Here is a 14,008-nt window from a genome sequence, read left to right as displayed (position 1 = left end):
CTGGAGCTAAAAACTGTCTCTCCCCCTTCACTCAGCGCTGGTGCAGAAACGAGGAAAAGATTACGAAACGAGGCAAAAATCCCCATCCTCTTCAGTCTTATCAGCCAGCTATAAATAACTGACTGTGAATGCCAATCTTATAACAGGCAGCTTGGATTCAAGGAGCTCTCTAATCTCTGCTGGAAACACAGCTGTAATCAGAGCCACAGCGCCGAGATCATTAGCAGGGTGATTAGGTGTCTAAGGACCAGCTCATTTCGCCTTCCATTAAAACAAAGCAAAAGCAAACAAACTAGAGGAAGGCACAACTGAACCTGGCTTCTCTCCCAAGTGCACGAAGAAAAAAATAACAGCTTCAGACAGAAATGCTTCGTAGCTTTCCACTGATTTCATATTTTAACGTTGCTGGATTTTACATGCGTAATGTGGAAGTAAGAGCAATCAAGCTACTTCAAAACTAGCAGACGGATTTTCCCCTGTGTCCCTTCAGATGAAGAGCTGAAACGTTATCAGAAAGGTGCATGTGAAATCCAGTGTTTATGCTGCAGTAACTGTACAGTGTGTGGTCAGGGTTTCATATTGTGAATGTATTCAGAGTCTGATCCATATACACAACACAGTATACACCTGCAGGGCCGTACACTTTCATTTCATTTTGTCATTCATTTTCAAAGCTAAGCTTCGTGCGGTCTGACCAAGCTTAGCGTTTAATGTGTTTAATCTTACAGAATCTAAGCACTCCTAATTTGTACTGTACATTTGACTATAAACCAAGTCTGTGTTTTTTTCGTGCTAAGAACTACTTATTGGTCCCAACATTAAAAAATATATATTAGATTTATTACATTAAAAAGGGGAGGTGTGGTTATATCCTGGCTTCAGATCAGAGCCAGGTTATAAAAGGCGCTATATAATATATATATATATGTATGAAACAAGGGCGCTCTCGACTCACTGTCCACTTGAGCATGATCTGCGTGTCGCTGACGGCCTCCGTGTACGCGATGTGGGGTCCCGTGATTGGAGGCTTGGAGAAGCGCCCGCTGAACCCTGCCACCGAATAGGGCCTCGAGGGGGCGCTGTGCGGGCTCTCTCCGTACGTGTTCATCGCCACCACACGGAACTTATAGGAGGCACCTGGGGAGAGAGAGGGAACCTCAGACAGAGAGAACCGCACAAACTGAGACAGGCATGGAGATAACACTCCCAGCGCAGAGCAGTCTGATCCGTTCCTGGTGGTTTCGATTGAGAATCTTCTTCGGAAAATACTTCTGGTTGAAACATTTCTCACTCCTTGTTTAAACGTATGATTTTTTTCCATTTGAAGTCCCACCTCCAGCGGCCCCCTCTCTCTCACCTGGCTCCAGGCTGCGGACCTCCACAGACAGTTTGGAGGGGGAGATGCTGTCGGCCGCGACCCCCCACTCCGTGCTGCGCCCCAGTCGCCGGTACTCCACCCGGAAGGCTGTGATGGGGGACCCCCCATTCGCCCGGGGGATCCAGGTCACGTACACGGAGGTCTCGGTCGCCATGGAGATAGTGGGTCGGTCCGGGGCCTCAGGCACCACTGCGGAGCAAGAGCGAGAGCAGCGTCACAAACCGAGACCAGAACCACGCTAGCCCTGCACAGAACCATTATTACATTAAACTGAGACTGACAGAACCAAGCTAGCCCTGCACAGAACCATTATTACATTAAACTGAGACTGACAGACCCAGACTAGCCCTGCACAGAACGACCCTCGCCTGCGGAGACCTCAATACAAACAACAGAATAATCATTTACTGCAGCTCTAAAGACAAGTGCCTCCAGATACAGATTACACAGAGGCGGGCTCTCAGTGAGTAAATTACTCCGTGTTTTAAAGACAAACACACACCAGGTATTTCGCAGAAGGCAGTTTTAAGCAAGTCAGGTTGTTTATTTCCTGTTTTGTAACTTGATTTATTTTTAACTTTTGAAATTAAACAGAGTACGCTTTTCGAGAAAAGTGCTTTGGCAGTCAAACTTGATTTCATGAATTAAAATGGCCTAAAAAAAAAAAAAAAATTCCTTGGAACAGTTCTTAAAAAATCCAACAGCGCAGCTGAAAATGAAAACGATCCTGCATGTGCTCAATTAAACTGTGTTGCTTTGAAGCGCTGGACACCGCATGTAGCATCAAGCTATGCCGTCCACAAAGTGTGGATCAGACTCTGGTGAATCTCTCAAGAGCAGAGTGTGCTCTACCAGATTGATAAGAGAGCAGAACAGTGCTACAAGTAGTTGCTTGAGCAGTTTCCAGGGAAAGTCCACAGATTTAAAAATGACAGCACAAACATACCTCTTAGTAAGCATGCAGGAACGCAGGGTACTTACTGAGCTGGCGTGGCCAGAGACAGACAGAGAGAGAGAGTGGAATAAGAGAGAAGTGTTAGTAGAAACCTTAGACAGACATTATGAAATACAGGACAGTCTGGAATCCCTGGCAGGGATGGAAATAAGACTCCCATTGCATAGCAGCTTGATATAGGAGTTTAACAGAACACACCTGACTGCGCTGGTTACCTAGACACACCGGGGTTAATCAAGCTGGCAGTAAAACCTGGAATGGATGACACTGCTATGCAGTAGGAGTCTTACTTCCACTCCTGATCCGGATACAGACAGAGATTGCGAGCGGCAAGGAAACATTTTGCCTACTGAGCTCAGTAAATACTTACTTCCAAAGTTAGTTTCAAAGCTGCCTGCTTTTTCTTCCTTTCACTTTTCAAACTTTAAAGACAGCAACATTTAAACAAATGCATTCTTTCAAAAGAGAAAAGAAATGGAGGGTGAAGTCTGAATTATTTTGGATTGGGTGGTTCTCGGAGAAGCTTGTGTGCTTCTTTGCACTCACCCCCACTGTGTCGCCCCGGGATCACCACTCCCAGCCTCTTCACAGGGGGGACCTTGGTGACCGGGGGGGTCTTCTTGGAGGTCGATGGCCGCTCTGCAAAGAGGGGGTGGGGGGGTAGGGGGGCATGGTCAGCTGAGGATCCAAAAACTCAAAAGACACCAATATGAACCAACAAGAACTAAAACAAAGCTGCCTTTTACTGTCAAAGCAAAGGAATCTGAGCTGTTCTGAACCAAGACTGAGGACCTTTAATGTTTGATTAGTGCTGTGCTGTGTCATGCTGTGCTGTATGGTGTGGGGCTGTGCTGTATGGTGTGGGGCTGTGCTGTGTCATGCTGTGCTGTGCTGTGTGGGGCTGTGCTGTGTCATGCTGTGCTGTATGGTGTGTGGCTGTGCTGTGTCATGCTGTGTCATGCTGTGCTGTGCTGTGTGGGGCTGTGCTGTGTCATGCTGTGCTGTATGGTGTGTGGCTGTGCTGTGTCATGCTGTGCTGTATGGTGTGGGGCTGTGCTGTGTCATGCTGTGCCATGCTGTGTGGGGCTGTGCTGTGTTATGCTGTGCTGTATGGTGTGTGGCTGTGCTGTGTCATGCTGTGCTGTGTGGGGCTGTGCTGTGTCATGCTGTGCTGTGCTGTGTGGGGCAGTGCTGTGTCATGCTGTGCTGTGCTGTGTCATGCTGTGCTATATGGTGTGTGGCTGTGCTGTGTCATGCTGTGCCATGCTGTGTCATGCTGTGCTGTATGGTGTGTGGCTATGCTGTGTCATGCTGTGCCATGCTGTGCCATGCTGTACTCTCTTGCTCTGTTACTCACCCTTGCTGGTGCGGAAGGTGAGCATGGCTGCCTGCCCCTCTCCCGCCTGGCTGCGTGCCACCATCAGCACCTCGTACAGGCTGGAGGGCTCCAGCTCCGTCAGACGCAGCTCGTTCTCACTGCCAGGGACGCGCACCGTGTACCAGCCTCCCACCATGTTCCCTCCGTCATCCAGCTGGGGGGGAGCGAGGGGTGCCAGAGAGAAATCACGTTAATAATCCAGAGATTATTTACAGCTGGGTCATTTTCCTGCAGCAGGCCCAGCTACTCAAATCATGCTACGTCTTTGTGGCGGGTTTGTGTCTTACCTTGCGGTACTTTACGAAGTACGCGTTGATGGGGGTCCCCCAGTCCCTCCCGGGCCTCCACACCAGGTCGTACATGTCAGGTTTGAGGGTCTGGGGGGCGCTAAGAATGATGGGGGCTTCGGGAGGAGGGTCCGCGCTGGTCCTCTCTGTGGGTGTGGCCTTGTCCTCTCCATGCCCCGCCTCCTGTCTGTAACCCCCCTCCCCCTCGTCACTCTGAACCAGGTCGCCGCCCCCGGAGGGAGGGGCTTCCCCAGCCACGCCCACCGTGCTGCTCTCGAACGGAACTGCCAATCAAACAAAAGGAGTTTTGTTATTGGCTGTGAAATGGGGCTCCAGTTTAGTTATTTTTCAGGAACCAATTGGGTTTCTGCCTTGATTTTACACCAATCTGTACAAAACTTGTACCACACACTCCTAGCCTACAGAGGTTTTGCATTGCATGTGGCTGAAAACTTTTCAGACTAAGAAAGAGATTCCGACTTCACATGGGAGTGATCTAAAAACGCCTTTAGAAGTATCTCTGCATTCTGCAACCCTCTTTGCAGTCCTGCAGTATAACAGCCCGAACTCTCTTAAAACACCCCCCCATTTAAAAAACACGTCCTGGTCTAAAAAAAGCAAACAACCAAAATTAAAAGAAATCAAAACGTGCGCAAACGTGTGTCTCTCTCTGGACACACTGTAGCAGCGCGGGCCCCTGGTAATGGTGCTTCGGTGAGTGCTGACGGTTTATTTTACAAAACAGACAGCCCTGGACCGGTAACCTTAAACCCAGCATCTCAAGCAGCCCCCAGCTGCCATGCATTCCACACTCAGCCCATTAAAATACCAGCAGAGGAAGAGAGCAGGCTGCAGCAATGCAATCCTCTCTCTCTCTCTCTCTCTCTCTCTCTCTCTCCCCTTCTCTCTCTCCCTCTCCCCTTCTCTCTGTCTCTCTCTCCCTCTCCCTCTCCCCTTCCCTTCTCTCTGTCTCCCTCTCCCCTTCTCTCTGTCTCTCTCTCCCTCTCCCCTTCTCTCTGTCTCCCTCTCCCCTTCTCTCTGTCTCCCTCTCCCCCTCTCTCTCTCTCACATCTGCCTTCTCGTCCTGTCTCCTCTAGATATCCAAACTGTAGAGATAAATGCCCTCCCTCAGATTAAGGAAACTTTTTTTTTCTTTAACATTCCAGTTTATCATCGCAAGCTCAATTAAACAAACCTAATGCTAAAAATCAGACACAGCATGGACCTTTTGTACAAGTAACTTCTGGGATAGAAATAAGACTCCTATTGCATAGCAGTTTCACCCATTCCAGGTTTTGCTATGAGCTTGATTAGCCACTGTGTATAGATAACCAACAGTCTTACTAAACTCATGGTACAACCAGGAATGGGTCAAACTGCTATGGAATGGGAGTCTTATTTCCACCCCTGAACTTACAAACCTCACAGGACTCTGGACTCCTCCCTGTGAATAACTGCAGCAAAGCACAGGAGTCACCTACCCACGGTGAGGAAGGCCTCAGCCTGGACAGAGCCCAGCTCGTTGGAGGCCTCGCAGACGTATCTCCCGGAGTGGCCCAGGGAAGCGGGCTGGATGTAAAGTGAGCTGCTCCCTGCCCGGGACATGGTGAAGTGGGGAGGGTCAGCACTCCAGGCCCGGGCTGCGGCCTGCGGGGCTCTGCGGGGCTGGGCTCGGAGCAGGTGGGCTGGGTGGCTGCTGATGGGTCCCTGGCTGTCGTACCAGCGGATGAGAGGAGGGGGGCGCCCACTGGCATTGCAGGACAGAGCCACGAAATCCCCCTCTGCCACCTTGGAGCTGGAGGGAGGGGAGGTGATGACGGGCTTGGAGCTGTGCCCTGAAAAACACAGGAGAGAAATCAAAAACACAAACAACAACAACAGATATGAGGATTTGCTCCCAGTGAGCCCCCCAGCCAACTTTAAGAAGGACTGCTTTTAATTCTTTCACTGGTTACTCATATTTGCAACCAACTGTTTGAAAAGTAGATCTGGTCAATGTAGCTGCTGTGCAGGCACACCCCTACAAGATACACACCCCGCTGTGTCACTCTGCTGTACCTGATTGGATGATGAGCCTCCCAGCTGACTGCGCCGAGCCAATCCCGTTGTCAGCCAGGCACTGGTACACGCCCTGGTCCTGGTGCGTTACCGCGGCGATGCGGAGGCGGGCTCCGGAGAGCTGGTGCCGGGGGGAGGGGAGCAGGGGGGCAGCGTTGTGGAACCAGGTGATGTTGGGGGCGGGGTTACCCCGTGAGGCACAGGTAAAACGGGCAGTTGAACCCACTGGAAGGGACTGATCCGAGAGACCCCGCAACAGATAGGCTGGCTCTGAGGGAGGGAGGGAGAGAGGGGGTGAGAGACCTGATTTATAACAGGGTGTCCAATCAAGGGTCCTTCCACTCCAGTTTTAACAGGTCAAATGAGATCGTGAGCGACTTCAGCGTCTGTCTCTTACCGAGTACCCTGACTGTGTAGTTTGCCATCACCAGCTCCCCTGCCTCAGTCTCCGCGATGCATTGGTAGTCTCCCGCGTCAGTCTCCCTCGCGCTGTCCAATACCAGGTTACTGTGGAGCAGTCTCCGCCTCCCGCTCAGTGCCAGGCTCCGCCCCCCCTTGGTCCAGTGCACTGTGGGGGCGGGGCTTCCCGAGACGACACACTCCAGGGTGAGAGAGTCGGGCTGGACCACGGTGAGGAGCAGGGGGGTCCTGGGGTAGAGGATCCGAACTGGGGTCCTACCTTCCGAGCCTGCAGACAGACAGGAGGCGAAGCTTTCAGAACAGGGAGGCTGGCAGGGTTTAAACCTTTTCCCCGCGTTTGACAATCTAATCTATTCACATGTTTTATACACTTAAGTGAAGCTGTCGTTGGAAATCCCCTGATCCCCTTGTACAATGATCAGGCTCTTTGTTTTCTGTTGCTCCACACGTGCTGCCTGCGTCTCTTCTCAGTTTAATTTCTCCAGCCTCCCACACAGTCAGTGAGGCAGCCATGCAGAACGCCACATCAGTCAACCTGAACAGAACTGTTCACTTCATTAGAATACACACTGATGTGTAATGTATTTCACTTTGCATACCATACTCTTGAAAATATGAACCTACTAGTTTTTTTAGCAAGTCTGCTAGTGCGGTGGAGAGAATTTTATTTTAAGCTGTCGACCCAGCACGCTTTGATCTTCAGAGGTGATTCGCCCCAAGCCATGTAGAAGACAATTCTTACTGCACGATCACGTGATCTTGTTCAGCCAATCACGGCGTTCAGTTTATAAATGCATGTGAAATCCAGAGTCAGCTGCAGTATCTGTACAGGATGTGTGCAGTGTAAGGTTATTTATTCAATGTGTATTCAGTCTCCTCCATGCATCCCTACATGCTGTACACATTAATGTCATAGTGTTGCAATGCATTATCAGACCCCCCCCCCCCCCCCTCCCTCCTGGAGGACCGGTCCCAGCAGCACTGCCCCCTCGCCCCTGCTCTGGGTACTCACGTCGGACTGCCAGCCTGTGCCCGTGAGGCTCCACTTTGGTCTCGCGAGTCACAGGGTTCATCGCCCCACACTTATAGGTCCCCCGATCCTGCGCGGACACAGACACGATCTGGAGGTTCCCCGATGGAAGAATTAGGAAGTTATCTGTCAGACGACGAAGAAGAAGAAGACGACCTCAGAATAAAACATGAACGGAAGCGTCTTCTCAAATCTCAGATTTCCTGTAGATCCAGGAGTTTCACAATGCTTGAGCGGTCCCTCCTTCGCTGTATCCTACCTGTCGAGTGCTCAAGCCACTTCCCTTGAACCCGGTACCGTGGCAGTGCCGGGGGGTTACTCTTCGGTAGACGGCACTCAATGTGCGCAGCGCCACCTTCCTCTGCCGTAACCGTCTCCCGAGCCGTTTCACCGAAGTCAGACAGACCTGCCCACACAGACAGACAGACAGACTCTTTACATGACTCGGCATACAGTACAATCAGGTACCTCTCCACACTCGCAATCACATCAGTCAGAAGAAACCAAATTCTTATTGGAATATCTACCTCCCTATCCATGCCTCCATCCACCTAGCTGAACGGGTCTGCACTGGAGTGCAGAAACTCGCATGGAGGTCCCAGTGCTGCACATTTTTAACCCGCATGTCAGTTTCTGGCTGGTCTTAAACCAGGATAACCGAATTAAAGATCTTCCTATAAAAGTTAAAAATCCTGGGGGCTTGCTTTGAAATGAGAAGCTACGTCAGTGTGGTCGCACTGAGCTTCCTCTTTCCTGAAGAGCTAATAAAGAGCTCCCTGGAGGGCCTGTGCTGATCAGCTCTGAGCCGCGCGTGTGTTTATGGAGTGTGCTTCCTGAATGGAGTGGAATGACCCATTCAGACCTGGAGCGAGTGTCCCAGCTCCCTCCCTCCCGCCTCGCTTCCCTCTAACGAGCTCCGGGCATCCTCCACAGGAAGCCCGCAGGCTCATAAAGGACCCCTTGGGGAGGCGTCTGGCTGAGTGCCTGACTGGAACCTCGTAGCTTCCCTCCTGTGACCCGAAGCAGTGGAGACAGACCTTCAGAGATGCAGAGCAGAGAGGCTGGCTGCTGCAGAGGGAAAACGAGAGCTGTGTGGATAGACAGTGTTCTATTATTCTAGACCTGCTCCACACGCACCCTTAACCAGGCAATTGTTTCAACCAGTTCTTTTCACCTTTCTTTAAATTTGCATTGCAATCTTGTGATGACCTAACATAGAGCTCCCTGATGTTTCTATCCCACAAATGATAATGCACTAGAAATCCATTACTTTCAGCTGCATTATTTAATAGGTTCACATTAAGCACTGCAAATGTGTACAAACATGATCGCCAGAGAACAGGCGTTACTGGTGGCAGCAGAAGGGACGAGACTTGAAACTGGAGTTTTCGTGCATGCTTGTTAAGGGAACAGTCTGAATGAAACAAAGTCAACACGTGTACCTTTAACATTCATTCACACTGAAAATCTTAACTACAGATTCCCATTGCTAGCAGTTAGCAGACACACCCACGCCACGGTAGCGCGTCGTACCTGCCAGGGACACGTAGGCACTCCTGCTGATGATCGCTCCCGCGGCTGTGCTGGCCACGCACTGATAGCGCCCGCCGTGGAGCGGCTGCAGGGACAGGAGCGAGAGTGACCCCGGCCGCACCTCCACTCCGGCCAGCCGCTGACCGTCCAGCTGCTGCCCATTGAAGAGCCAGGACAGGAGGGCGGAGGGGGGTTCGGCGGCACAGCGCAGCTCCACCTGGCCCTCGGCGACCTGGACTGCAGACAGAGGCTCTGAGAGGAAGCGCAGAGGGACGTCTGGAAGGAGACAGAGACACTGGTGAAGAGCTGCTGGAAATATTCCATCTCAGGATGTGCAGCGGTCCCTCGTTCTAACACGATTCTACGACACGCTGAAACCCCAGAACGAAGCTCAGGACGGACAGCAAGACTCCCTTATCCAATGAAGTTTAGCTAGGACACAGCATGCTCACAGCAACACTGGGAACGGCTCAAACTGGAATGCAACGGAAGCCTGTTTCCCTGTCCGGGTGCTCTTTGGAATACGCATGCATCTCCTTAAACAGAATGGAAAATTCACCTCATGACAGAATGGGGGAAAAAAAAAATCCTCAAGTAAAAATGAAACCCTTTTAGGAAAATATGGACTCAATCAACCCCTACACTGAATTTCAATTTCAATTTTTGAAAGTCGCACCTTTACAAGCACAGACAAAGCCACTCCCAAGGCATATAGTCTCAGTTCTCCTAATGCAGAATTGCATCTAACATTGTGAAGGTTTAAAGGTGTCAACGTTCAAAACAGTAAACTAAAATCCTCAAGGCTGTAGAATTTTACTAAACGTTTACCCGGAAATGTACTTATTAAAAACTGTATCTTGCATTAGTTTCCTTACATTTGTTTAAAACAAAAAGTGTAACCATTTACAGTAACTATTGTAAACCACTGGAATTAAAAGAGAAGTAAACTATGAACAGAGGCATGAAGATCAAATCAAGTGCACTTTATAACTGAAGATCTGTATGATACTTTAAACGCTAAATGAAATGTCTGATCAGTTAAGCACAGATTTAGAGCCTTGATTGTAGCTCGGTGGAGCAGTTTACCTGCACAGGTGATGATGGAGGTGAGGGTGAGACAGAGGAAGCTTGGAATGATCCCCGGAACGGGACCCATATCGCTGCGTCTCCCAAATATCCGGGCAGGAATTCCACAAGGAGAGTCTGGAGCCGCCCAAGCAAACCTGCAGCACAGGGAGGTAAAACAGGTCAGAGACTCAGCAACAGCGATGCTTTCTGATAAACTGATTATTAGAGCTTGTCAATTAATCAGGTACCTTAAAGTCCAGTGTGATCTAGTAATTAGCACTTACTTTCTATAACCACTGAGCTCCTCAAACCCCCTGCCTTCCACACTGCAGCCCAGCGCTTTCTTTATCTAACCACTGAGCTACTCAAACCCCATGCCTTCCACACTGCAGCCCAGAGCTTTCTTTGTCTAACCACTGAGCTCCTCAAACCCCCTGCCTTCCACACTGCAGCCCAGTGCTTTCTTTATCTAACCACTGAGCTCCTCAAACCCCCTGCCTTCCACACTGCAGCCCAGCGCTTTCTTTATCTAACCACTGAGCTCCTCAAACCCCCTGCCTTCCACACTGCAGCCCAGTGCTTTCTTTATCTAACCACTGAGCTCCTCAAACCCGCTGCCTTCCACACTGCAGCCCAGCGCTTTCATTATCTAACCACTGAGCTCCTCAAACCCCCTGCCTTCCACACTGCAGCCCATCGCTTTCTTTATCTAACCACTGAGCTCCTCAAACCCGCTGCCTTCCACACTGCAGCCCAGCGCTTTCTTTATCTAACCACTGAGCTCCTCAAACCCCCTGCCTTCCACACTGCAGCCCAGCGCTTTCTTTATCTAACCACTGAGCTCCTCAAACCCGCTGCCTTCCACACTGCAGCCCAGCGCTTTCTTTATCTAACCACTGAGCTCCTCAAACCCGCTGCCTTCCACACTGTAGCCCAGCGCTTTCTTTATCTAACCACTGAGCTCCTCAAACCCCCTGCCTTCCACACTGCAGCCCAGCACTTTCTTTATCTAACCACTGAGCTACTCAAACCCACTGTCTTCCACACAGCATTTTCTTTTAATTGGGTGTGTTTGTGCTTGATAAGAGAGGCACGGACCCCATCCCCAGCCCTGGCTTCCTCTATGATATCACTGCGATCCCACACTGTGCTGCCCCTCACATATTCAGCGTTGCCTGAAGCCCTGGAAGAGACACCAGTGACAGTGAAAGAAAAAGAGAGGCTGTAATTAGAAACATTCCTGTTCTTTTGAATCCGCTTTTTGCCAATAATCCCAGAGGCTTTGATCACTGGTTCCTGCACGCTGGTCTGAGTCTGACTGCTGGGGGAGGGACAAAGACAGCCAGCTGGGCTTTCCTGCCCTGGACTGGGGCAGGGGGATTAGAAGAGACAGGATCTCTTTCAGAGGGTAGCCTCAGGCGTCAGCACCTGGAGCAAGTATTTCTGGGGGGTGCAGACCAGCGTCATTAAACACTTCAGATAATTATTGAAGAATAACACTGAAAGATAAATTCTATCTCATCTAAGGCAAGAGAAATGGCAGCTTTCTTCAGCACCTTTCAGTTAAGGTGTTTTTAAGCTGGCCACAGTGGTTTTCAATTGCTAAAAATTCCTCTAGCCGTGTAGTTTTCTGTCTTGTGCACAAAACTCACAGACAGACATGCTTCAAAAACTACCAATAGCTACAGTCATTGCTCTGCGCACATCAGACTGCCATATAAATTCAAAAGGAAAACGTTTAAATCCATGTGCACTGAGAGTATGAATTTGTGGCTATATGTGTAAAGTGGAAACACACAGAAATGCACTTTCTATAAAGAAGCAAAGCCCTCACATCAAGTGATGGATATCACTCTGTACTCCACTGGAGTGGACTTTGAGCTGTGGTTATAAAAAGCTATTAAATAAGAAAAAAAATCCTGTCCCAACTGCAGGAAATGAAGTGAGCGAGACAGACAGACAGTCCTCTGGATAATTTAACACGTTTACATAGCTTTGCAAACTTACAATGCAAACATTCAAACTGCACTCGAATGCTGTTCTCTTCAACATTTAAAAGAGAGAGAGAGAGAGAGAGAGAGAGAGAGAGAGAGAGAGAGAGAGAGAGAGAGAGAGAGAGAGAGAGAGCAAGCAAGAGAGGGGGCGCAGAGTGCTTTACTATCAGATTGACAATGTTGTTTAAAAAGAAAAAGATGAAAAAAGGAGTGGAATCCCTTCCCGGCTGGAACGCTCCTCTCTCTAGATAAGCGAAGCCCCCTTTTCTGTACCCCAGCAAATCAGCTTATTCGTACCTCATTTCTAGTGGCTCTTTAATGGACACAACCCTCTTAACAGGATAGAAAAGCGATTCAGGGACTCGAACACACAAGAGCTCGGCCAAAGCAAACAAGCCCTCTTCAGACGCACTTGCTCCCAGTGCTGGGGATTCCACGGGCCGTGCTTTGGCACACGATGAGCAGCTATGTATCAAACCATCACAGCTGCATTCCAGACATGTCGACAGGGACAGATCAGCTGCAGCCTATTAGTGTTTGCATTGCACTTACATTTTTGCAGAACAGATCCTTAAAAGCTTTAAAAGTGCAGTCCGACATTGAAACCATTCGCTGCCTTCCAGAAGAGTTTCACGGATAACAAGCTAAGAATGTTCTTCACAGACTAAATGATTTCAGTGGCAGGCCAGCTGAAGGTTTTGTGTTGCAAAAACAAATTGTTGCACTTCACTATTTTAAAATCACTAGCCGCTGGAATCCTGGGTTCAAATGATTTCTGTTGTATTTCTAGGGCAGCAGTGTGGAGTAGTGGTTAGGGCTCTGGACTCTTGACTGGAGGGTCGTGGGTTCAATCCCAGGTGGGGGACACTGCTGCTGTACCTTTGAGCAAGGTACTTTACCTAGATTGCTCCAGTAAAAACCCAACTGTATAAATGGGTAATTGTATATAAAAATAATGTGATATCTTGTAACAATTGTAAGTCGCCCTGGATAAGGGTGTCTGCTAAGAAATCAATAATATTAATAATAAATAATAATAAGTTGAATAGGTTCTGCATGCTAAAATCAGCTAATAAACGGGTGCCCTGGATTATTGAGGTCCCCTGGTTTTGGAGCTGCTTTGTCGGCACTCTCACTTCAAACAGAGCAGCCCCAGTCCAGTCCTGTTCCACTCTGCTGTACTAGCGCTAAACTTCATAAGAACCAATATCAAAAATGTAAAAAAATTCAGCTTTGCAGTGGTAAACCAAAACCCGCTTGAAATAACCAGCACTTTATTTCATCCAGAAATCACTGTCCCATGAAGAGCAATGCAGCGCGCCCGGTTTATTTCCTCAAAGCTGCCTCTTTCGAAGCGTGCTCTGCTCAAACGAACGTGATAACAGTATCTCAATCTGCACAGGAAGCTCCACAGACAGGTGGACGCAGGTACAGCGCTGCACCAAACAAAGGCTTCGGAAAGGGGACATCCAAAACAAACCAGCTGTAGAGCTGCTTGCTGACGAGGACACAGGCAGACAGATTGTGATATAACCAGCACGGGCTTCGCTGATAGAGAAACGGATCTCGCTGGATAGATATCACACAGCGATGGGGTTTGTGGAGACTGATAGCGACACCACTATAGACTGGCTGAGATCAGATTCAATCTATAAAAGGTACCGAATACAAACACGTTTCATTGCTGCTGATAAAAGAAGTCATTGAAGAAGAGGACGTCCCCCCACAAGATGCCAATATGGGTAAGCAAACTACAGCAGGAACCCTCATCCGCACAGTGGAAGACATTCAAGTGATCTTATCTTAAAGCTGGCTCTACAATTTACACACGGCTCACCATGCTTGTGCGTGATCTACTGTGCTTTACTGTGTTTTTTTTCCTAGGGATCAGCAGGGCAAAGTTATTA

At 49.3% G+C, this 14,008-nt stretch overlaps 1 protein-coding gene across 2 annotated transcripts in view; it reads right to left on the bottom strand.

Moving 5' to 3' along the window:
• The window catches only part of LOC117966675 (cell adhesion molecule-related/down-regulated by oncogenes-like), a 44,779-nt gene that overhangs the window by 15,230 nt on the left and 15,541 nt on the right, over positions 1-14,008 (bottom strand). For both annotated transcript variants that reach the window (XM_034913232.2, XM_034913233.2), the window contains exons 2-13: positions 10,126-10,262; positions 9,040-9,315; positions 7,766-7,912; positions 7,489-7,632; positions 6,454-6,744; positions 6,057-6,326; positions 5,480-5,833; positions 3,999-4,282; positions 3,691-3,865; positions 2,880-2,972; positions 1,358-1,567; positions 956-1,137 (exon numbers count right to left, since the gene is read on the bottom strand). In XM_034913232.2, the coding sequence (XP_034769123.2) occupies positions 956-1,137; positions 1,358-1,567; positions 2,880-2,972; positions 3,691-3,865; positions 3,999-4,282; positions 5,480-5,833; positions 6,057-6,326; positions 6,454-6,744; positions 7,489-7,632; positions 7,766-7,912; positions 9,040-9,315; positions 10,126-10,195 (2,496 nt within the window). In that variant the 5' untranslated portion in view covers positions 10,196-10,262. The remainder of the gene's footprint in view (positions 1-955; positions 1,138-1,357; positions 1,568-2,879; positions 2,973-3,690; positions 3,866-3,998; positions 4,283-5,479; positions 5,834-6,056; positions 6,327-6,453; positions 6,745-7,488; positions 7,633-7,765; positions 7,913-9,039; positions 9,316-10,125; positions 10,263-14,008) is intronic.

The sequence above is a fragment of the Acipenser ruthenus genome, chromosome 39 (genome assembly GCF_902713425.1).
Source record: "Acipenser ruthenus chromosome 39, fAciRut3.2 maternal haplotype, whole genome shotgun sequence".
NCBI lineage: Eukaryota > Metazoa > Chordata > Actinopteri > Acipenseriformes > Acipenseridae > Acipenser > Acipenser ruthenus.
The sequence above is the reverse complement of the archived record's forward strand: the minus strand, read 5'-3'. Positions and strand labels throughout refer to the sequence as shown.